This window comes from Balaenoptera musculus, chromosome 17 (assembly GCF_009873245.2).
Source record: "Balaenoptera musculus isolate JJ_BM4_2016_0621 chromosome 17, mBalMus1.pri.v3, whole genome shotgun sequence".
NCBI lineage: Eukaryota > Metazoa > Chordata > Mammalia > Artiodactyla > Balaenopteridae > Balaenoptera > Balaenoptera musculus.
This window is the reverse complement of record NC_045801.1, coordinates 71,448,831-71,474,245: the sequence shown is the minus strand read 5'-3', so window position 1 is coordinate 71,474,245 and position 25,415 is coordinate 71,448,831. Positions and strand designations below refer to the sequence as shown.

General features: G+C 41.2%; 1 protein-coding gene across 2 annotated transcripts; it reads right to left on the bottom strand.

The window, feature by feature from the left end:
• Positions 1-863: 863 nt before the first annotated feature.
• On the bottom strand, positions 864-23,998 carry GGH (gamma-glutamyl hydrolase). 2 transcript variants are annotated; one of them, XM_036830996.1, is made up of 9 exons: positions 23,770-23,998; positions 20,709-20,823; positions 16,935-16,985; positions 13,269-13,353; positions 10,129-10,267; positions 7,831-7,937; positions 7,657-7,747; positions 3,546-3,683; positions 864-1,707 (listed from the first exon to the last, which is right to left on the bottom strand). In XM_036830996.1, the coding sequence occupies exons 1-9, from the start codon at positions 23,876-23,878 to the stop codon at positions 1,586-1,588; spliced, it is 957 nt and encodes a 318-aa protein (XP_036686891.1). In that variant the 5' UTR covers positions 23,879-23,998; the 3' UTR covers positions 864-1,585. The 2 variants fall into 2 exon arrangements, with proteins under 2 accessions (XP_036686891.1, XP_036686892.1); XM_036830997.1 differs by lacking the exon at positions 3,546-3,683 and having other exon boundaries at positions 1,322-1,707; positions 23,770-23,975.
• Positions 23,999-25,415: the final 1,417 nt, after the last annotated feature.

Below are 25,415 nucleotides of genomic sequence, written 5' to 3'. Positions count from 1 at the left end.
AAAAGTGGATACTGTACAACAATGAGGAACGGACGAGATCATGGGGCAAGCGAAATGCACCACCACCAACCACACCAAATGCCGGTCTCCATCCAAAGAAGGTGATGTTGTATATATGGTGGGAATGGAAGGGAGTCCTCTATTATGAGCTCCTTCTGGAAAACCAAACGATTAACTCCAACAAATACTGCTCCCAATTAGACCAACTGAAAGCAGCACTCAACGAAAAGCGCCCGGAATCAGTACGTGTAATCTTCCATCAGGCTACTGCAAGACCACATGTTTCTTTGAGGAACAGGCAAAAACGCTTACAGCTTGGCTGGGAAGTTCTGATTCATCTGCCGTATTCACCAGGCATTGCACCTTTGGATTCCCATTTATTTAGGTCTTCACAAAATTCTCTTAATGGAAAAAATGTCAATTCCCCCAAAGACTGTAAAAGGTACCTGAAACAGTTCTTTGCTCAAAAAGATAAAATGTTCTGGGAAGATGGAATTATGAAGTTGCCTGAAACATGGCAGAAGGTAGTGGAATAAAAGGGCGAATATGTTGTTCAATAAAGTTCTTGGTGAAAATGAAAAATGTGTCTTCTATTTTTACTTAAAAACTGAAGGCACTTTTTGGCCAACCCAATAAATATACATATATACAAACATATATACATATGTATACATACACATATGTATGTATATATATATTCCATATATATGTATACATATATATACATTCCATTATGTATACACACACACACTGGAATATTATTCAGCTATAAAAAAGAATGAAATCTTGACATTTGTGCCAACACAGATGGATCTGGAGGGTATTATTCTAAGCGAAATAAGTCAGACAGAGAAAGAGAAATACTGAATGATTTTAGTTATATGTGGGATCTAAAAAATAAAACAAATGAACAAACACATCTAAACAGAAACAGTCATAGATACAGAGAACGAACAGGTGGTCGTCAGAGGGGAGAAAGGTAGTGGGTAGGGCAGAGTAGGTAAACGGGATTAAGAGATATAAACTTCCAGTTACAAAATAAGTTAAGTCCTGAAGATGTAATATACACAGAGAAAATACAGTCAATGATACTGTAACGATCTCCTATGGTGACATTAACTGGACTTATTGTGATGATCATTTTATAATGTATACAAATATCAAATCACTATGTTGCACACCTCATATAATGTTGTATGTTAATTATAACTCAATAAAAATTAATAAAAAAATAAAGAGTCTTCAGCAAGGATGAGGTAGGTGGATGGGTAGGGAGTGGTATGTATTTCCAGAATCAATCAGTTAGAAAAAATAAAATATCTGTATTTTCAATAAATTTATTTTTTTCTAATCTTCAGATAAAAGAAAGCTTTTCCATGAAAAACACTCAGATTATGTATCTGTCTCACTGACTGATTATCAAATGTGATATAAATAGTCAAATATACTGAATGAAGAATCAGAGCTAGTAACATCATAGAAAAGGAATCTCTGTGGCCTTCTATTATCGTCATGAGTAGCAAGTTATTACAACAGTTTAATCATGGAGTTAATCAAAATTTCTCTGTTAACACATTGAAGGCTTTCAATCAAATATATAACTTTGCTGAAACGAAGAAATGTTCCCAGTATAAACTGGACGGTACTGATAAATTAGTGCTTTGCCCTCTTCAACATCGGATTCAAAATGGTGATTGTTTTTCCTAGCTGCAAGAAAAAGAAAGCGTTAATTTTTAAAAAGATAGGATACAATTTTCAAAAGCCTACTTTAAAATATTTCTTCCTATAATCAGCATTATTAAGTGGGACAATGCCAGCAAAAAGGAGAAACGTCTTACCAAATTTTCCCCAAATAAAGCAGCACCTGATTTGGAGTAGAGCCTTCCCGACAGCAGCCGTTCCTACCCTGCACCAGACCCCACGTGGTGCTCACTCCCCCTTCATTCAAACGCCTACTACACACCTACTGTGTGCATGGCTTGATGCACGGCCTGGGGATGGCAACATCCACAAGGCAAGGTCCAAACGCTCAAGAAGTCTTGTCTAGGGCTTCCCTGGTGGCGCAGTGGTTGAGAATCTGCCTGCCAATGCAGGGGACACGGGTTCGAGCCCTGGTCTGGGAGGATCCCACATGCCGCGGAGCGACTGGTCCCGTGAGCCACAATTACTGAGCCTGCGCGTCTGGAGCCTGTGCTCCGCAACAAGAGAGGCCGCGATGGTGAGAGGCCCGCGCACTGCGATGAAGAGTGGCCCCCGCTTGCCGCAACTAGAGAAAGCCCTCGCACAGAAACGAAGACCCAACACAGCCAGAAATAAATAAATAAATAAATAAAATTTAAAAATAAAAAAAAAAGAAGTCTTGTCTAGTAACCACACAGAAGTTTTTATAGACTAATCAGGAAGACGCTTCAAGAGGATGGAGAAACTGGCAAAGCTGAGGCAGTGGAGAAGGGAGGCATCTCCCCCAGGTAAGGCAGAAATTTGAAAAGCAAGGAGGCACAAAGAAGTCGCATGGCTAAACTTTAGGTGTGAGGGGGTGAGGGCTCAGACTTTACCCTAAAGTCAAAATAAAGTAAATACAGGCTTCCATAGCATTTTCAGAAAGAGGATACTGGAAAATGAAGGCCATGTAGCCGTGCCTGTGACACTGCTGCAGAAAGCCTTGCTCTGCTCTCTGCTGTTCTCATTCACTCCTACACACACGGCATGAGAATGTTTCTTGGGACTAATACTACACATGCGAGAACTTTTTTTTTAACTTGGGGTTTTTGTAATGAAACGACCCACTCAACTGAGCACAATTCTCAACCACAGTGAACTCAGGAGGAAGCACTTTACCTGCGAGTGTGGACGGAGGGTTGATAAAACCTCAGGGCAAGCGTGAAGCGAGGATGCAAACAAAGCTCACGGAAATCCCGGGGCTGCAACTTGCCGGAGTGACGCCCTATCCCTTGCAAGTTGTGTTCGTAGCTCTGTCTTACACCCGTATCACTCAACTAAAACTCAAGCATCTATAACCAAATTCTCAATTTACCCACAAACATAACATAGCATGACTATGCCTGTGTTTTCATCATGAGAAAGCAGGCAAAGCATATTAACTTTCTCCCATGTGCCAATACCTACAGACAGGCAGCCTTAAAACCACAGACCGATGAGTATAGATTCAATTTACATAACTGTCTTGGAAAAGTAAGATCTAATTCTCAGAGAATGTCATAATTAAATCATTACCCCTAAGAAGAGTAATTGGAGGGTAATCTAAAAAAAAAAGTACTCAAGAAAACAAAACAAAACAATCTTTATGCTGTTGTTCAAGAAATCAGCCCACTTTAGAGTATACAATACTGTTAACTGAAATAACTGTCCTGATTTGATTTGAATGACTAATATCTCAATTTCAGGGCTTTCACATGAATTAATTTTTTTTTAAAGTTAAACCTACAGAACATTTATGGAGTAAAAGTACACAGAAGTTCAGATGAGGGCAATTTCCTTCAAAACCACACTAGGGTGATAAAATTATAACCCCTGCCCCATATTACCTTCAGCCACAAAGAACTCTGCTAAATAAAATGCAGCCCTCACAGCATTAGGCGCATGGGAAATGCCTTTTAATTTTCCCCACTCATAAGGAGCTTTCTCTGGATGCCACTGGACACCATATACTGGATACTGGCATCCTGCACAAAGAACACAGACTGGTGAGTATTAAGTAGTAACAATGGTCTAGGATGTTACTTACAATTAAATTATGTTTTACATCCTGTGTAAAACATTATTTTTATAACACCCAATGTCAGACAAAATTAAACTGTGCACATTCTCTCAGACACAAACAATTTCAGTTCACAGTCAATGTGAAAGTTCACAATACAATATTTCACTGACTTACAACCTTTTATAATTTGAAATATGATTCGCTTTACTAGGTGGTCAGAGTAGAGTGAAATAACTGAGCCTTTGAATATATCCCAGCTCAACAGTCAAGTGCACATCTGATTAGTCACACGTTTCTTCTACAACTCTCTTCCCCCCACTTCATACCGCGTTTTCATCCCCTCCTATAATGACATTCACATGAGCATGAACTATGCCAGCATCTTTAGTGTCCTTTTACGTAAGTCTCAGGCTAAACTGTGTCTCTCTCTCAGTCTATGGAAAGGTTCATGGTTTCATGGTGCCAATTTTTAAATAGTTTTTAAAAGTTTAAATTTGGTGTGAAAGATTTTTGGTAATGTACTTCATTTATTTTTAGAATTCTTAAATATCTTTATATACAAAAATGATACGATCCCTAGAATTTACTCTAAAACTAAGCTGGTATGAGGAGAAAATAGATATGAAACAAGAATGGCCACATAAATGTGATAGTTGTTGAAGCTTAGAGAAAGGTACCCAGGGGATCATTATATTACTCTACTTCTAAATATGGTTTTAAAATTCCATAATTTTTAAAAAATATGTGTAATATTTACCTTCTGAGAAATATCTATACTCATCTCTTTTTCTCTTCACATATGCCTTTCCTCATTTTAATTGAAAAAAAAATTCTCCCTCTATTATTTTTGCTTTGAAATTATAACCCTGACTACCATGGGAAAATACTTAGAGAAATGAATTATCCAAAAGTAGAGATATCTAGGGAAAAGGGCATTGTCCTCATATCCCATGAGACTCTGCTAAGAGAGATCATGTCAGAAGAAGGAAACCTATTTTATCCTAGCCTTCTTCAGTCTAGATTCACAAGAGGAAAAGAACCTACCAGCAAGTAGCTCCGGTCACTCTACTCCATCCCTCCCCACTGTGCCCCTCCCCTCCCTCCTTCTTTGTGACAAACTCTCTTCCTCTCGTCTGGAACCACATGTGATGCCACCAGCAGGAGACCCATGGGCTGGATGACCAGGAAATTAACTGTTACACACAGGTAACTGAAAGGCAGATCTTCTAATATATTTCTTTGAGATATGAAAAGTATTATTTAGAATAAGAAATACCCTAAGTGGTGGCGCAGTGGTTAAGAATCCGCCTGCCAGTGCAGGGGACACGGGTTCAAGCCCTGGTCCGGGAATATCCCACATGCCGCGGAGCAACTAAGCCTGTGCGCCACAACTACTGAGCCTGCGCTCTAGAGCCCAAGAGGCACAACTACTGAGCCCATGCACTGCAACTACTGAAGCCCGCACGCCTAGAGCTCGTGCTCCGCAACAGGGGAAGCCACCACAATGAGAAGCTCGCGCACCGCAACCAAGAGTAGCCCCCGCTCGCCGCAACTAGAGAAAGCCTGCATGCAGCAACAAAGACCCAACACAGCCATAAATAAATAAATAAATTAATTAATTAATTAAATTTATTTAAAAAAAGAAATACCCTAAGTGATAAATTGTAATAAAGATTTTTCAGATAGATACATAGGTGAATGGATAGGACAGAGATACACACTGACATTCAGAAACAAGTTGAGATTTACTCTTTTTTGTAAACTGCGTCACTAAAAGATCAATGCAGGTTCCTGACAACTCTAGGAATCATGTGCCCTGGCTCACTAATTTAGAACAAAATATCAAGAACAGGAAGGAAATGCGCAAATAAGAGCATCTCAAGTGTTTCTATCTAGTAGGTGTCAGGAAATTTTCAGAAGATAAAAATTTCAAATGAGCCTGGTATGATGACATAGCCAGGAACAGAACCAACAGGAAGTCCTATTCCCTAATTTCCAAGCCAATACTCTTTCATTTAAATAATTACTCATCTATTCAACATCTATTGAGATTTCCATAAAGTCCTGGAAACACAAAGAATGACACAGTCCCAGCTCTCAATGAGCTCTTAGCCTAGGAGGAAAGATAGAACATGAGGAAATAAGTGCAAAGAGACATTCCTAGGAAGTGCAGAGCAAGTATAAAGCAGGAGCACTGAGGATGTGGAGAGAAAGGATAACGGGCAGGGATGGCCTCCAGGAGCTGACCACTAACCTGAGTTCTTAAAGCTAGCTAAGAGGTCATCAGCAGAAGGGAATGGGGAGGAAGGAAAGCTTTTCAGAGGAGAGGAAAGAACATAAGAAAAAGCACAGAGGCAAGAAGTGCTGCTCTGTGGAGGGCTGTGTGTACTGAACAGGGTGCACGGAATCCAGGCCGGCGATGAAGGCGGGGAGACCATGAGTAAATGACTGGGAAATCCAGACTCCATCCTCCAAGTGCTAAAGAGCCACTGAGGAGCCTTCTCCCCAGGCAATGAGGTCAGACTGGAATCTCGGGGATTGCTGGTGACCAGCTGGAAGGCAGGTTTGTGGAACAGTTAGGAGCTCCTGCGGCAACACAGGTGGCAGGTGGTTAATGCTGAAGTCGGACAGGAGGAATAGAGAGATTCGGGAAGAAGAATTCCCAAGAAGGATTTGGGAAGTAGAAAGTGGCGTGGACTTTTTAGATGTGGAGGATGAGGTCAGGAAGTCAAGGACAGCCAACCCTGGATGATGTGGTCAATGTCAACGCTGTCAACTAAAGTAAGAAATACAGGAGGGCAAACAGGGTTAGAGAGATAAGTTCAGAGTGCTTCACTTCAGACTGGATCCATCAGCCTTCCCCAGAATTCCGGGGAGGTCGTTTCTGAACCTTCAGACATCTGACCTCCCCCAACAAGACAGCCAGTGACATGGCCACAGTCTGTGAATAACGTGAACCACTTCCGCTTCGTCCCAGGTGATTCCAGTCTAGTACTCGGGCCTCGCCAGTAGCACTAATCAGTCTCACCAGCTCAAAGACCACCTACTGCTTCTGCAAGCTCTCATTCAAGGTATTTTGCTTCCTTGTGCACTTGTGATTTTTTGGCTATGAACCAATCACTTTCCTTAAAACCTCAGATGGAAACTTCTTAAAAGTCCCGGATAAATGCAGGTTCCTCCAGAGAGAACTACTGATATTTGTTTCTGCCACGCACGTTGAGGCACTATCAGTCCGAGATAACTTCAAACACACTTCTTGACTTAAGATGTGCCGAACTTCCCAGTCAGTATAGCGCAGGCCACACTAGACCGGCCTCTCATGAAAACACTCAAGGCTTACTGATCTACCAGCCCACCCCCTTAGCGCTACGGTTCAGGATGGCAAACTCTCGGTGCAGCTCTGCAGGCAGGATTCACTGAGGGTCCAGCCTTTCGGGTCCTGCTCCATGGGGGTACTCTCCAGGGAGGGGGCTCCTAAGGTTCATCTCAAGCTCTCCTGACTCAATAATAAGGCTGCTTTAAATACTCCACTTACCTCCTACAATTTGGGGCCTGAATACCCTTACTGTCACTTCATCAATGTATTTATTTAGGAAGATGTTTTTCTGTACGTCAATCACATTTTTTGTTGTTGTCTGGAGCATGTACTTAATCTGCATTATTGCTAGAAATAGAAATCGCTTTTTCCATTTATTTCTTCATCCACTCTCCCCTTACTCTTCACTTCCCTTTTTCATCACCCTATCATAGAAGGTGACCCAGGTAAACCACAATTGATTTGGAACATGGGCAAAACAGGTCTCCTGTCTCCAAAAATGCCCTAACTTCTAACTTCAGTCCCCAAAGTAACATGATTTTATTCATAAGAGAACTATAAAATCAAAATTAATAAATATAATAAGTAAAATAAAGTGTACATCTGCAGTGATACATACCTTCCATTGTTGAAATAAACTCAGTATAGCCATCTGTATTTGTAGTTAATATATTGAAAAACGCCTTTAACTTTTCATTCATTGTAAAATTCTAAAGTACAAAAATAAAAACAAAATAATTACTTCTGTAGTAAATCTAAATGCATTAATTTCATTGTGTTATTAATGTGATACCTTCACAGAGAGGCTCCACTTGTGGAAATTTGCAGTCAGAGGTTCTACTGCTAACGACAGCAACAAGTCAGCAGGAAAATTCTGGAACATTCTGCTCTGCAACGGACCTGAAATAATTTAAGCATAAAAAGAAATAATTTAAACACAGAAAAAATAAAATCCATTGAAGTCACTGATCTACAGCCAGAGAGAGGCCATTGTTAAGACATAATCAAGATGACTAAATGATATGCAAACACATCGTTTCCACAGAAGTATTCTAGTCAAGCACAAAATAAGTTTAACACACAATTCCAAATATGTTCCATACTTAAGTACTTTTCTTCTAGAATTGTAACATAAATAACTAAAATTCTTCAGACGTGATAATGAGCAGGCTAGCCATAGAGTAAGCAGAGGATTTTAAAATGAGTTCTCTAGACAGCGCTGAAAAACAGGTAAAATATACCACATGTGTATATGTTTGTTTTCTCAGGAAAGGACCCAGAACTTTTAACACATTTTCAAAGGTATCTGGGACTTAAATGGTTAAAAATACCAACAACGTAGGAAAACACATTAACCAGGCCAAGATAATTCTACTCACTAAATAGATCAAAAGAAGCAATTTACCTCAATGAAGGCTCTGGAGTCTGACACAGACATACACCAGCAAAGGGATAAGAAAATCCTGATGGTGTTCAAGGCCCTAATGCCAGCTGTCCCTAAATGAACCCCTCATTCAGGATGCTAATGGCTTCCATTAGAATCCCAGAGCCCCAGATAATAAAAATCCACTGATACCTTACTTCAGCAGGTTTCATTCCTTTTTTTGTATAAACTCGGTTTTAGCCACATACAACCAAAAGAGACTGACCTAATACATACACTTCCCACAGGATTCTTACAGTAATTAAGTGAGATAATGTGAGAAAGAGCTTTGAAAAGTATAGAGCATTTTATAGATTCAATGTATAACAACTACTACTTTCTATCCAAAATCCTTATGAGAACGAACAGGAATGGTTGGTAGCATTCAATTCTGACGATTCAGAAATCAAGTAACCTACAAGAATCATTATCTATTTACACGGATTGGTAAATAAAGAATTTGTCTGGTCTTTGTCCTGGGTTCCTGACAGGGAGCTTTTAAACCCTTGGAATTTCCTGACTGATAGGCGTGTCTTTGTAATGCTAACGAGGTGACACAAGGTGGCCCCTGGACAGCTTCAGGATGAGGCTGGTTATCAGGAAAACTAACCACGTGATTATAGCAGGTCTGACTTTACCTGGCTATGTAGTGCAATGGACGTGCACTGGACTTCTAGAGTAGGTCTGACTTTGAGCTAGCCTGATCTCCAGGGATGAGACAGGGACTGGAGATTGAGTTCAAAAACACGGCCAATGATTTAATCCATCACGCCTTCACAATAAAGTCCCGATAAAAACTCTGAGCACCAAAGCTCACCGGAGATACAGGGCTGGTGAACATATTGATGTGCCAGGAGGGTGACGTGCCCTGACTCAACAGGGAGAGGGCATGAAGTCCTATATTCCCTCACAGACCTTGTCCCATGTGTATCCTTTACAGTAAAACTCTTTATTGCAAACATAGCACTTTCCTGAGTTCTGAGAGTCATTCCAGTTAATGATTAAACCTGAGGGGGATTGTGGGAATCCCAAGATTCATGGCCAGCTGATCAGACGTATGGGTGGCCTGGGGGTGTGACTTGTGGCTGGTATCTGACACAAGGGCAGTCTAGTCACGGAGATAACCTTTAACTGGAGTCTGTGCTAACTCCGGGTGGTTAGCACTAGAATGGAATTGCAGTGCACCCTAGCTGGGATGGAAACAGAGTACACAGCCAAGGGGAAAATGCTGACTATAATAATAATAGCTAACATTTATTAGGGTAATATTCAAAGTGATTATCACAGTACCTGGAAAACATTATCTTATTCAATCCTCACAAAAAAATCCTAAGAGGTAAACGCTTTTACAAATCAGGAAATTAAAGCTAAGAGAGGTTAAATGATTCCCCAAGGCAGAAGTGACAAAGCTAGGACTCAAAACCAAGTCTGATTTTAGAGTTTTTAATCATGCACTGTCCTGACGTCACTAGAAGCAAAAAGTTATCAACATTCAAAATTCCTTAAGCCATCTTTATAACTCAGTACAAAAGTGATCATTCACATCTTCAGCCTATGTAAATAATTTAAAAATTAACAAATGTTATGAACATTTTTTTACTCTGATATTTGCAACTTACTAATCCTGCCCAGTTAATAGTTTTTTAAGGATCAAAAGAGAATTCTTACCTCTAGTGAAGTTCAGGGGCATTTTAATTCCAACAGTATCTGTGAGGGTTAATAAGCTCTCCCCACTGACCAGATACGTAAGCTCTTCAAATCCAAGGCAGGTCCCCCACGTGGGAAAATAGTCTCCATTACCAAAACCCTGTGCAGAATAAAGAGAAAACTAAGCTTACTCAAACTTTTCAAAATAAAAATTATACATTTGGTTTGTCATACAAGATTGGCACCTGAGGTATACATGGATTTCTAAGGAGTTTTCCAGGATCAATAGTAGTAGGCTATCACTTACTCTCTCTTCTATCAGTAGGCTATCACTTAATCTCTCTTTAGATCAAGCTCCCACATAATAGTTCAGGTTTAATTAACCAAACTATCCAAACTCAGTTGTGCTGGGAAAGATACAGACATTTGCCAGTCAACTACCAAACAACACATGTAACATTGAGGGACTGTAAATATCAAAGATAATGCTAGATAAATGCCTATTTATACATTTTCTACAAATCTTGTTGCTTTAAGTGACTGTCCAGTTTTGAACATACTCTGAATGGAAGTCTTTCCTCCATTATCTCAGAATTTATAGTAACAGCTGCATTATACCACCTTCAGCTAATCAGATTTAAATCAGGTGAAAGCCATGATCTGGAAGGAAAGGAACAGTCGGCAAGCAAAAGCAAAATAAAATTTCAGAGAGTAAAAGTTGTCAACTAAAAAAGTACAAATGTACTGGGTTTCTTCAGAGGAAATCACAACAACCAGTGTGACTGGGGGAGATTCCAGCGACTGAACTTTCTGATTAACCAAAGATTAAACCCATATGTGCTGATAGTTACAAAAATGGGTTTTGTAACTTTTCTAAAAGCAGTGGTTTTCCTGCATAGACTGTAAAATGTAACAGTAACTCATTTTAAATGAGGAAATTGTTAGGGAGTTTTTTTCTGTTCTTCAATGAGAAAAATATAGAACAGCATTAATTCCTATACTTCCTATCTCAAGATAGGATTTTAATACTTTTATATGCAAGTCTGAAAAATTTTATTTTTAGAAGTTAGAATTGTAAACGTTATGTTGAAGGGTCTTACTGCATTCACTTACAATAAACACAAAAGAGGGTTGAACTGTTCTCTGTTTCCATATGCACCAAATTTGATTTCTGAACTAAATGTTAAACCCCCCTTGCTGGGACCACGTCTTTTGTTTGTTGTGATCAGCAGAGCAAAGGACACAGAGTGGAACCGAATAGATCTCACAGAAGTCACTTCTCAGGGCTTCTTCATCAGGGCCTGTGGACCCCAGTGGCTACAGCTAAATGGAAGTTCAAGGTTGCTAAGCTTTTTTCTTTGCTTTGAAACCTTCAGGTAGCTAATTACATTTTTTTAAAATTTATTTTTATTTGTTTATTATTTTTGGCTGTGTTGGGTCTTCGTTGCTGCGCACAGGCTTTCTCTAGTTATGGCGAGCAGGGGCTACTCTTCGTTGCGGTGCGTGGGCTTCTCATCACGGAGCACGGGCTCTAGGTGCGCGGGCTTCAGTAGTTGTGGCACGCAGGCTTCAGCAGTTGTGGCTCGTGGGCTCTAGAGCGCAGGCTCAGTAGTTGTGGCGCATGGGCTTAGTTGCTCCGCGGCACGTGGGATCTTTCTGGACCAGGGCTCGAACCTGTGTCCCCTGCATTGGCAGGCGGATTCTTAACCACTGCGCCACCAGGGAAGCCCTAATCACATTTTTTTAAAATAGGCCTTTGGGTCTTATGGGTTAGGTGGCTCCCTTTTTTTTTTTTTTTAAATTGAACAAGCCAGTTACATGAGTCTCTATATGCAAAGGAAGAGTGGCTTTATAATGTTCATATATATGCTTTCCAAATGCATTTTAAATCACTCATGTTATAAAAAATTTCAATTTTGTTCGCTAGTTTTTCCAAAAAATATCCACTGAGCATGTCCTAAGTACATGGAACCATATGATATAAAATGAGGAATGCCTCGAAGGGTGTCAGAGCCATGCGATCTGATGAGACATGAACAGCTAACTTCAAGATATTCTGCCTCTGGGCTTCTGAAAAGCTGGCTAAGGCACAAATTAGGGACAGGGTAGAAAGAAACAGCCTAAGCAGATCTGAAGTAGGAGGACACAGAGTCCTCCTGGTATATGGAAATACCAGCCTGGCTGCAATTACCTGCACAAGCAAAGTCTGGAAAAGGTGAGCTGTGGACACACTATATATCTTGACTCAAAGACTATAAAAGGCTACGGGTCATCGAGCCAAGCCATTAAAAGTTTTCAAACAAGCATCTCATATGCTAAAAGCAGTTTCTTAAGGAAATTCTTAAGGTTGGGGGAGACAGTAGGACCAGCAAGATTAATTAGAAAATTGCTGTTAACAGTTCAGGGGAGAAATAGCCAGGGTCTGAGCTATGGTGCAAAGGCAGGAGCAGTGTGAGACTACAAAGGAATCGAGAGGCTCTGCAAGTCACTGCACGGAGATGAGAAATAACAACACATGAACAGGGACTTCCCTGGTGGCACAGTGGTTAAGAATACGCCTGCCAATGCAGGGGACACGGGTTCGAGCCCTGGTCCGGGACAATCCCACATGCCGCACAGCAACTAAGCCCGTGTGCCACAACTACTGAGCCCGCATGCCACAACTACTGAAGCCCACGTGCCTAGAGCCTGTGCTCCGCAACAACAGAAGCCACCGCAATGAGAAGCCCACGCACCGCAACGAAGGGTAGCCCCGCTCACCGCAACTAGAGAAAGCCCGCACACAACAACAAAGACCCAACGCAGCCAAAAAAAAATAATTAAAAAAAAAAAACCCAAAAAACACAACACACGAACAATGCCCAGTACATAATGAAGACAGCTTACTCAGCCACCACGAGGGCCTGGTTCACGTTAATGAGCCCAGAGAGGGCCGGCCAGCAGGGCTCTGAGGGCTCCCTGGAGCCCAGAATTAAATGAAGTGCAGAGAAAATGGGCAAGAGCTGCCACTGGCTGGAAAAGAACAGGCACCGCGAAAGTTAAAGGTGTGACGAGACTAGGGTAATTGTGCAGGAAGTATTACCACGTGCTCAAAAAAAGAACTATCCTCGTGGAAAATTACAAAAACTCACCTGGAATAATAAGAAATAACTGAGGTTTACCTGTATGGCCAACTTGTAAAATATTTTGGCCACGTGGGCGTAACCTGACTTCATGAGGTTAACACCTCCTCCAGGGAAAAGGATTCTGAAACAACATCAAACAGGGTGCATTTCAACCCCTCCCCACTTCCAGAAAATAAATAATTTTTTTATTTTAAAACAACTTTTCCTTATTACGTAAGCAGCAAGATCATTAGAGAAAATGAGAAAAATTAGGCAATAAGAAAATACAAAATATTTACAATCCCACCCATTTGTAAACTATTGCAGTTAACAATGCATTTGTGCATATTCTACCAAACTTCTTGGATAAACAAGTTTATTTTTGAAATAGAGTGTGGATAAATTAAAGTAAAATAAATGGGGGGAGGGGAGGAGAGTACACACAGCTAGAAATCAAGTAGAAATAAAATTCCAAGTATAGCTAGGTTTAAATTAAGATGATCAGAGATGCCAAAATCAACTGCAGGTCCATAATCATGAGTCAGGCTTAGCTCACAAAAAAATATCTGTTTTAACAATAAAGAACAAACTAGTCATAAAAATATAGTAGGCTAGAATTAAATATCCATGGAATTTTAAATTTATTATTATTACCCTGAAATCTCTTTAGAAATAAGAATGGTGTTAGAAAATTTTGAAAAAGAACACAATTACCATTCTAAAAAAATTCTAGGAAAAAAAAGGGGAGAGTCACAAACATTTGACTTTAGTTTACTCTACCCATAAAGGAGAGAGATAGAAAAATATTTATGTTTTCATATCAACTTTTTAAACTAACTCTAAAAAGCTCTTAAAGTAACTAAGGATATTCAAAAGAGATTACAAAGGTTGGATTAAATATATTAAAATTTTTGAAAATACTTAAATATGAATTTGAGATATGTGAAATATCACTTTTGAGACTGTGTTCATTCCGTAATAGGTACTAGCCCACAGAGACAAAGATGGGTAATTTTTGCTGTTAGTGAGATCATGGTCTAGTAGGAAAAATATAAACTATAAGGCAGAACATCTGCCACAAAACCCAGCAGAAAACCCTACAGTTTAAAGTGGCTTAATGAAGACTCATTAGCAGTTCTCCCTTTTCATTGACTGAGTATTTAAAAAGCTGCCTCTGAACAAACTTGGTATGTTTAATCTCAAAGTCCATTCATAAAGTAAAACTTGACTGTCCATCTCGGTTGACAAACTCCTTCAAAGCAAGGCTCTGCCTTTTCACCTCTGCATGCCCCGCCCCCCCCAAAATAAAAACTGCATACAAGGCTCAATAAAGGTGTTTCTGAAGTGGCATTAGAGTCCTGCTCATTGTCTGCTGTATATTTTTGAGGTTCCACCATATACTCTCTCCTGGACTTATTTATCTTTGTCCATGCCAAGGTACACTGCATATAACAGGCATTGTAAATGTTTCACTAAACTGAACTAACCTTACTGTAAATATTTACTGATCCAAACTGAGCTGAATGCAAACGACTGTTTTGAACATAGTTTTAAAAAAAAATAGTAATAAATGAACAGTTTTCTAAAATTTTTAAAAAGTTCTTTTTATAAAAGCTTTACAGTAAAATAGACTCCCTCCATCCCACTCCTGATCAGAAATAACCACCATTATGGGACTTCCCTGGTGGCGCAGTGGTTAAGAATCTGCCTTCCAATGCAGGGAACGTGTGTTTGATCCCTGGTCAGGGAACTAGATCCCACATGCATGCTGCAACTAAGAGTTCGAATGCCACAACTAAGGAGCCTACACGCCACAACTAAGGAGCCCGCCTGCTGCAACTAAGACCCACTGCAACAAAAATAAATAAATTAATTAATTAATTAAAAAAAAAAAAAAGATGGGTGTTCGCTAAAAAAAAAAAAAAAGAAAAAAGAAATAACCACCATTAAAATTTGTTGTGTTGACCTCATATATGTTATACATATCTCCTTACCCCAACTTTAAAAACAAAAGTAAATGGTAGTATACTATACACACCACTATGTGCCTTGCTTCTTATCACGTGGTTCACAGAACAATAGTGATTCAGGGCAACCTCTATAGATAGCCTCATTTTTTACCTGTGCATAATATTCTATTATATGCATATAGTCTATTTTTTTATATCCAATTCCCAACTGATGGACTGTTGGATGGGTTCTAAATCAAAGTATTTCAAATAATTCTACAATGCATAAGTTTTGGGCCTAAGTCTTCACATAAGGGGGGATTATATTTTCTTTCTGTTTATTAATTTTTTTTTTACTGAAGTATAGTTGATGTACAATGTTTGTGTTAGTTTCAGGTATACAGCAAAGTGATTCATTTTTTTTATACATATATGTACGTATATGTATGTATGTATATATTTTCTTTTTCAGATTACTTTCCCTTATAGGTTATTATAAAATATTGAGTATGTTCCCCTGTGCTATATAGTAGGTCCCTGTTGGTTTATCTATTTTATATATAGTAGTGTGTATATGTTAAAAGGGGTGATTATATTTGTAAAATAAAATTCCTTCTGAAGGATTTCTCCTGGGTCATATGGTATGTGCATTTTTAATTTCAATAGATACTGTAAAACTGCCCCAAAAGACTATATAACTTACAACCCTGATGGAAGAAATTTTCACCTATTGAGATATGGGGACATCATCCTGGCTTACACATGATTTGGCTTGAACTTTACGCTAACTAGAACAGCCTATCTTAGGTGCATCAAACAAGTGCTGTACAACTGCTTTAACCCACTAAGAAAATAATGCATTATCCAGAAGTTTCAAAAAAAGTCCACTCTGAAAGACAGGATAATGTCTCCCCTTCCTATGACCCCATGCTAGCAGTCCTTCAAAGATAGGTTCCCTTCCCAGACACCAAGGTCATGCTGACTCGCTGTATATGTGCTAATCTGTCTGTCCAAAACCTTGAAGGAATGTACCCCTGTTGTGTTTGATGTACGTTCTTTGTTCTGTCAAGATATAAAACCGTGTTTTTCCAGAGCACTTTCTTCCTGGGCTATAGTCCTCTCATTTGGCTCAAATAAAACTCTCTTCTATTCCTTACTAATTGTTTATTGATTATTGGATCAACAACTCCCATAAGTAAAGGATAAGAACACTGTTCCTCACAACCCTCACCACAGAGTACTAGCACATTTTCTGCTCTTTGCTAACCTGATGTTTTTAATTGCTATAATTAGCTTTCTTCTCTAATTGTGAGTAATGTTTGCACATTTTTTCATATGATTAAGAGGTTTTTTTTTTTCTGCGAGCTAAGCAATCATATCTTTTGCGATGAAGCTAGAGGATATAAAACTTTTTTCCAAGTTCTATTCAAGTCACCTTCTGAAAAATAGCCATTAATATCCTCATTCTTAAGACTTATACATCCCCTAAGCAAGCAGTATGCCACGGCCTCCAAAGTGGCTTCAAAACATTTAAGACAAGCATTAAAAGAATAAAGACTATGTCGCACATTAAAAAAAAATTGTATGTTGTCTACTGTGTAACATTTATTTCTTAACCTGCCTTCTCTCTGCAGGACTTCTGCACCTCTCAACTCAGAAAACTAATATTACACCACTGTAAGATAGCTACATAGAAACATGTGTTAAATTTATATGTACTTTTTTGCATCGCTTAGACCTCATACACTATATTAAACCAATGTTGGCAACTTACCCATTAATAGATTTGAAAAGCTTTTCATACTCTTCATCTTTAAGATCAAGCCTGAAAACAATAAAAATAATTACAAAACATCCATTTCCAAAACTTAAGAAGAAAAGTAAGCCTCTAAATGAAGTCACCACATTAATTTTAAAAGCCAGGTGAAAAATAATTCTTAAATATTGGACTATATTACCCTCTCTGCCTTCCTGGAGGCATTTTTTTCAAACTACATGAAAGCCAGATACTTATATCCTTGTTTTGCTAATCAGACAGGTAAACCTGTTTTCCTCTGTCTAATGTAATTTGATATTGGGAGGTATGTGTTAATATGCAAACATTAAAGACCATGAGATTTTGGGTACCAGTCATTTCTCTGCTAGCCAAGATAAAAAAAGAAGAAAAAAAAAAAGGTAAGGATATTCCGTAGTTTTAAGTAAAGACTAAGAGATTTATTAGCATACCTATCTTAACCACAGGAAGCTTTGGCAAAAAATATAAATGCCAAGTCCCTGCTTCAACCCACCCCTACCACCAACTGCAAAGGTCTCAGAACTACTGTGTATTCACAAGTCAGAAGAGTTCAGATCTAGGTGGTACAGACTACATGCAGGTCCCAACAGATGGGCCTAATTTGCCCAGGTAATTATTCTGAAGTTCCCTTCATCAAACATCTGGTAACGCTTTCCTAACAATCACCACGTTATTGATGATTTTATTCCCTTCTCCAGAGAAAACCCATGGGATTAGTCTGTGACAATTGGCTACAACCTTGAATTATGTCACAGTAAGACAGGTTACTCTTCCAGAAGTTTGACAGAATGAAAGAACAAGGGAAAAGAGCATCCTATTTATGAATTCTTGCAAGAACTGTCCTACGTTTAGCAGTCTTCTGGTTGTATAAGAGAATAAAAAGGCATAATGCCTTCTCAACCTGCCGAAAAAGAAGTAGGCAAATGTCAACTACAGTCCATTTCTGCCCCACAGGAAAGTTTTAGGGGCCATAGGACACTTCTCCCATTATTAAGGAGATACCTATGATGCCCAGAACGTAGCTGTGCTTTGCCAGAAAACTCCTCTAGGCTCTCCTCTAAGCCCAAATGAGCTGTGCTGTTCAGAAATTCATAATCATCGTCCTCTGGCAGAGAGCCACAAAGCAGTGGGTGACACTGCATGGTGCTTACCACTATCTCAAATGGAGGATAAATGGGCAGGTGGCTGGGAGCCGGGAAGTGACAGGAAGATGACACGTGAGTCCCAGTATTCTGCCAGTTCAATCTCCCCAGACTGTGCCAACAAAGAAGGAACCAGCAGGGACCCAGAATCTTCCCCGTGGATATTTAAAGCAGATGGGCAACTACCACCACCAGGAACCAGAACGGATTCAGATCACCCAGCTGCGCTGCAGGGGCTCCGACCAGCTAGCCATACAGCCTGTTTCCGGTCACTTCAGTCATTCTAAGTCAACGGCTCCCCCATTGCCCATGACTGAATTTTCGGGCCCTGTTTATCACTATTAAGGGGCTTAACTGTTGGTTGGGGGCAGCGGGTGTCACAAACTCAAGCGCCTCAGAGGCCTTGCAGGCAAAACAGACCAGGTCACATTCTTTGAACACAGATGGTGCTTCCATGCTATCAGACCTTCTTGAAACAAAAGACCCTCTCAACAAGTTCTTTTTAAAGAAAACAGCGAAAGTCTGGTAATGATGGCAAATGACACAGCTTCAGCAACGTGAAAAGGAGTGACAGGCACTGTTGCCAATGGAGAGCACGTGCTCCGTTTAAAATGAGCTCCAGATAATTGCCTTCAAACAAAAAGGAAGCCAAAAATTCACACTCTTACGAAGTCTTCTGACGTGTACATATTTTAAGACATTTTAAGCACTGCATGATGAGACACATTCTTAAACCAAGAGCAGCCTGTGGGCAACCACATGCCAGCTCTCAGGTGCGGGACGCTCTGTGGGTCTCACTAGTCCTGCGGCGGGAGATCATTATAACCTGAGTGCACCGGCCACCTGAGGGCGAAGGCAGCAGACAGAAGGAGGAAGGACACCAAAGACAAACTTCTTCAACTGCTCCGGGATGCTGTCTAGGCCTCCCATCCTCCTCCTTCTCCCCTCTGAACTGCAAAAGTTGGTCCCCAGCATCCGAAATTCAGAAAGGAATCCAACGTTATCAGTGTGATCACTTGTCTCATTCTACATTAGGCAATCCTCTGCAGGTTCCTCTGGGAATTTAGCTGCCATGCATTACTTTGTTTTTATAGGATCACATGATTCTAATTCTGAGCAATATACCTTAAAGTGAACTTTGGGAACCCAAGCTGGAAATTAACCTGAATGCTGACAGTCACGTTTTCAGTATCTCAGTCTTAAGGCCCAGTATTCTACAAATCATCAGTTTCAAAACTTCCCTAGTTTCAAAACTTCCCATTTCAAAACTTCTGTCATTCTCATCTATTCCTCCCTGTGCCCTTTCATTCTATTACTCGTCAGGTCTTAATTGATTTTTTTTAAGAACATTTACCCATCGACCCTACAACCACTGCTCTAAGCCAAGCCCGTCTCACTTCACACCTAGCCTACTCACACCTAGTAGCCATCTCTGAACTGGCCTACCTGCCTTTTTACTCTCCATCTCCCACCTGTGTTATCAGCACTATATCCTAAAAGAAGAGCTTGCAGAAAAAGCTTCCAGGATCAAAACTTTGCAACACTGTCCTAAGGACTGTCCAGAGCCTCTGCCTCAGCTCTAAAATGCTGCTGTTATCTGGGTTCCAAATAAGATTTCATTTGAAAAATCAGATCTGCTACTAAAAAATTGAAGACTAATGTCAAAAGCGAACGTTCATCTTGGAGTAGAGACAGTTAAATGTAAAAGATCAAGCAAAAAGACAATCTTTATGAATCTAAACATAAAACCATTTGGTGGTACCATTCTCAAAATTGTAATATTTCCATTTTTAGTATTAATGTTCTTTTTGAGCAGTACTTTTCTTTGTTACAATTTTTTAATGGGAAATTATTTACAAAAACAAGTTGCCCAGAGCAAATAGTTGTGTTTTGTGTGTGAAATCACTTCTAATGGATTAGGTGAGGGTGCTGGAAGACCTTAAAATATAACTAATTTTGGATGATAAGATAATATCAATACTCACAAGGTTTTTGTTAAAAAATTCAACTCTTTCCAAATCAAAATGACATGCATCATTTATTATCATGTCATGTCATGAATATGACGTGAATCATTTTATTATGCTAGGTCATTATATCACAGAAATAATGTACCTCCTTTAAAATTGCAATACCTGTAATTTATACTGAAGCAACACTGCTGTATTAGTCATTTCCAAACTTCTAGAGTAGAGCGCAAAGGTGTTTTAAAAGTCCTCTTCTAGAACACTCCTTGATTCCCTAAGTGTTTCCTTATCCTAATATTACGGGATGCAGCTGGTGAAGCTGTAGACGCTTTCACTCCATTACTTTCACGATGTCTGATGAGGATCACCTTTTCTGGGGTAAAGGTTAACTCATTTCATTCTTTGTCTAATACACATGCCACATGTCTAACGATATCAAAGACGCACAGAGCTTCATACTTTAAACGACTTAATAAGAGACTCCTAAGCATTAGATGTGTGACAAAAATCAGGTGTGATGTTAACACACTTGAATGATGTGATCATAGGAGAGAAAGCATTCATTTTAGAGATAAAAGATAATTTTAGAGATAAAACAGCAGTTGCAGTTTCTATTGCTCAGTGTAAAAAATATCAAATCATACCTTATGGGTACAACTCTCGCACCTGCGGACTCCAGATACTTTACATAGGATGCAGCAATATAGTATTTTCCCAGGATTTTCATGTTCTCACTATGGCACCTTTGCATTAATATTCCTAAATTACAAAAAAAAAGTTGCAGTTTCAAGCAATTTCCTTTTTTCCTGCTCAGAAACTGAAACACATCACCCTAGAAATGTCACTACTTTACTCATTTAATTCACAGAATTAAATATGAAGCTTCTCCTGAAAGCACATCTACAGAATTTGGGAAAGGAATCGTGGAGGGTGATCCGAGTTTTAAGTAGCCTTCTCTCTTGCCTCATTAGGGAGGCCAAATAAGCCCCCAAAGGAGGTGTACAATAGCACCAGCCTTTTCCACAAAAGCTAGAGTCAACTTCAGAGTACAGATCCTTCAATCTAGAAGGAGGCCTCTCCCTTCCCACACACACACTCTAAGGCACATCGTTTCCTTGACAACAAAGTAAAGTGAAAATACCTTCTATCCATATCTCTCCAACATCATCAACACCACCTTAATCCAAGCAACTAATATCTTGCGTCCCCCCGACCCCAGACTATTATAATAGCCCCTTAAAAGGTCTCTCTGCATCCTTTCTTAAACAGCTGCCTTCCAACTCCAACCAGTTCTCCACATGGAAAGAAATCTGATGATATCACCATTCACTGTTTTGGCATATATTACTGAATCATACTATATACCAGGCACCAAACTAGGTGCTGGGGACACATGAGTGAACTGAACAAACAAAATCCCTGCTTTGTGGGCTTTAATGCCAGTGTGCGGAAGGGAGAGAAGAGAGGAAACACAGTAAACAAGATCAAAAGGGTAAACAATAGTGTGATGGCTGGTGGTAAGAGCCGAGAAGGAAAGTAAAGCAGCAGAAGAAGGTGTGTGTTTGGAGAAGGAAGGGAGGGTCCAATCTATAGGAAAGAAGAAAGTCTCTTAAATGCGGTGGCCAGGCAAGTCCTCTCTCAGAAGGCAGAACATGACACTGTCGGCAGGACTTCAGAGAGGTGAGGGGGTCAGCCACATGCGGGTATCTGGAGGAAGAAGGTTCCAGGGTGAGGGAACAGCAAGTGCAAAGACCCCGAGTCAGCTCTGCGCCTGTCCCACTGCAAGGAGTGCCTTGCCTGTGACTAGAGTCCTGTGCTGGCAAGGGGACAAAGTGACAGGAAAGGAAATCAGAGAGAGAGAGAGAGATAGCGAGAGAGAGAGATCAAAGCAGCAGGGGGTACCTCCTTGCTTGCGCACTTCCATGGGTTCCTAAACTTTCACAAACTCTACAGACCCTGATGCTCGGGCCCACCTACAGCTCTGGCTGCCTCTTACCCCTGAAACCTCAGCCCCAGCACAGCACTGGCATCCCGGACAAATCAAAACACATCTCTCCGGAGAGGATACCTGTGCCTGTGTCGCTCACTACTTCACCATCTGGAACACCTTCAATGTCTCTGTAGGCCACCTGACAGGCAGGGCCGTCCTTATCAGTCAGTCACCTGTATCCCCAGCTTCTTACAATAACTGGCATTCATCAGGCACTCAGTTAACATATATGCCACATGCCAAACTTTGTTCAGTAAGACTGCTTTTCTCCTCATGGAGCGGTAAGATCGCCCTTATTAAGGATAATAAGTTGGCAGGGAAAGAATTAGGGAGCGCCATAGAAAATGGAGTCGTTGCAGGGCAGGCAAGGATGAGGTGCCACAAAGGCGGGCTGGGCACATGTGGACACAAGGTACCAGAAAGGAGAAAAGTACAGTAGAGTCGGTAAGTTCCACCAACTTCCCCCCGCCCCCTCCCCATCCTGGGACAAGAGCTCGGCTATATTCCCCGCCCCTCAAAATGGGACCAAAATTCTACCCATACTTTGAGGCCATCTCATGAATTTCGCGGCTTCTTTTCTTGGAATCCTTTTCACTCCTAACTCAGTGCCTTGCACACAGGTGTTCAGTTAACTATTTTGTCTTAACTGATCAGGGTAAACCAAAAGCTTACTTTTTCTATATTTGACCCTGGACTTGTTTCCCAGAAACCACTGTTTCTAGCAAAGGGAAAAGAATCACTCCTCTTCTTTCCTTTTTCCCTCCCCTCTGCACCCACAATTCCCAGCACACTACATGAGATTATACTTTGAGTTAATTCCCCTGGGAGATTCTAACCACTATTTTAAATAGCTTATAAAATAAGGCATTCCGACTTCCAAACACTGATACACAACACATTTGAAAACTGGGCACTACCAATATACATGAAGAAATGCTCATCTACTTTCTATTTAGTTACACAATACAGTGCCCATCTTCGGGGGGCGGGGAAACAAACAAAAAACAATACGAGAGGCGTAACACTACAGCTAAAATGAGACCGTCTTAACTGTCCACACACAAGCTACTTTCTGCAAATTTAAAATCCGGGCTGATTTCTCCTGGGTTGCTTTCCCCTGCCCAGTCTCAAATGTCTATTCTGGCAATGCAAATTGATTTTACTCTCTTTTTAAAACATACATTTGTCGAAAACGAAAAATGACACGCTTTACTTTAACACCGAATAGAATTGCCATTAGCATCACACCAGCCGCTGCTGCCCTCCTCTGCTGGAGATGACAGAGACCAAGGTATACCATAATTTCTTGATTATCTAGCCAATTCGATTTTTATACGTTAGAATGCATCGTTCCTCGAAATGCGCCCTCAGCCAGTGAAATTTTAATAAAGATAATGAATGTACAGAATCCGTTTAATCAGTAGAAATTCCTAGCTAAGTACAAACAAGAAAACCATCCGCAGGATTCTTCACAGTGCACCTTCCTCCCTTCCAGTTTTAAGAGCCTTGGAGTTGAGGAAATCAACGAGGCATTAATAAGCTATTATTTCAGCACGATCCAAATGATGGCTTGGCCCCTGTGCTACAAAGGAAGGCACACATCCTAACCCTGAACTTGGGTCTTTCCAGGACAGGACGCAGCCGCCGCAGCGCAGCTGCTGGAAGCGCCCACCGCGGTCCCGGCCCCCGGCCCCCGGCCCCCGGGGCCTCCTCACCGATGATGGGCTTCTTGGAGGTGGGGGCGGGAGGAGCGGACAGCCCAAGGCTCGCCGTCCCGCACAGGACCAGGCCCAGCACGCTCAGCAGAAGACCCAAGCTCGCCATCGCGCTCGCCGCCTCCCGCCGCCTTTCAAAGGCACTGCCGGCGCGCAGCCAAGTGAGTCAACCGGACTCCTGGCCGATCCGGGCCTTAGGGCGGGGGCGGTGCTCCGCCGCAGGGGCCTATGGGAAAAGCTGTCCCGGCGCGTGCGCGCGGCTGCCGCGGGGCGGGCCCGGGGCGGGGCCGGGCGGCTCCAGGGTACCAGAGGCCCCGCTCGCCCAATCACTGCGCCGCCGGTGCTGCCGCCGGTGCTGCCGCCGCGACCCCGCCCCCGCCCTGCCCCGCCGCGCCTGCGGAGACTCGGGGAAGTGCCGGGCGGGCATGGGGCGGTCTCCGCGTCCTCGAATCTGTCCTTTCCGTTGTTTTCTGGACGTGACCTTAAGTCACCCAGAACTAACTGGGGCGCCTGGTCCAGCGGTCGAAGGGGAACCGCAGGGTCTCTGCCGGACCGAAATGGTAACCTGGCAGCAGGGGAAGGTGGCGAGAGGTTCTAGAAGTCGCCTGAGAACTTTGCGCCATCGGCAGCTCCTACCTAAAATCGTCGGGAGCTGCTAAAATCGTCTTTAGGAAGGCTGGCAGCCAAGTTTGACATCCCAGCGTTCCATACAAGGATGGACGGTGACTTGGGAGGTAATTTCCACATCTTGCCATTTGTATTCAGGGTCGAGGCTTATGGACGATACGAAGGGAAGACGAGGGAAGGACGATGGATGCGAACACGTCCACGGACGCATCGCCCCAGTTCCGAACTGGGTCGGCCCACTGCTGGCATCGCGGCAAAGGGGCAAGGCCAGGCCAGGCCCGCAGACGGTGCCTCCTAACTTCGCTGTTGACCCCAAGCGCAGACTGTCCTACAAACGGGGCAGAAAGGATGACTTGGGTTCCTAGTCATTAGAAGTTTTTTGAGGTTTCTGTTTAAAATTTTAAAAGAGATTTAGAAACACTAGGCATATTTTGGTGGGAAAGTAGATGAAAGACAGCTTTTTCTTTCTGCGTGAAAACCAAAATATAAAGATATGGCTTATACTAGGTGAGCGTTCCCACCTATAAGGGTCAAATTCAGAATAAAATTGAAGAGTGTTTGAAAATCAACTCAATGCCAAGTATGGCGGATGCAAAGACGAATTGGACAATGTCTGTTTTCATAAGTTTACAATTTAGTAAGGAAAAAGAACAGGACTTGTGGAGAGAACGTATTTCAAGAAGAGTGAATGCAATATATAGTCTGGTTTGGCAATAAGATAATGCTGCTGTAGAAGGGCATGATGAGTGATAAGCTCCATGGGTGCAGTTAAAGATGAGAAAAGCCCTACATTCTCAGCTGGTTTTAAACACGATTGAACAGAACCTTTGTAAGTGTGAATTTGTGGTACTGGAGAAATTGACTCTCCACATAGGAAAAAATTAAAGTATTACCTGGCAAAAATACAAAAATAAACTCCAGGTGAGTAAAGATGTAAATGTAAAAGGCAAAATATTATACTTTGATAAGAAAATATAGGAGTGTATGTTCATGACTTCGGTGGTCAGAAGGATTTCATA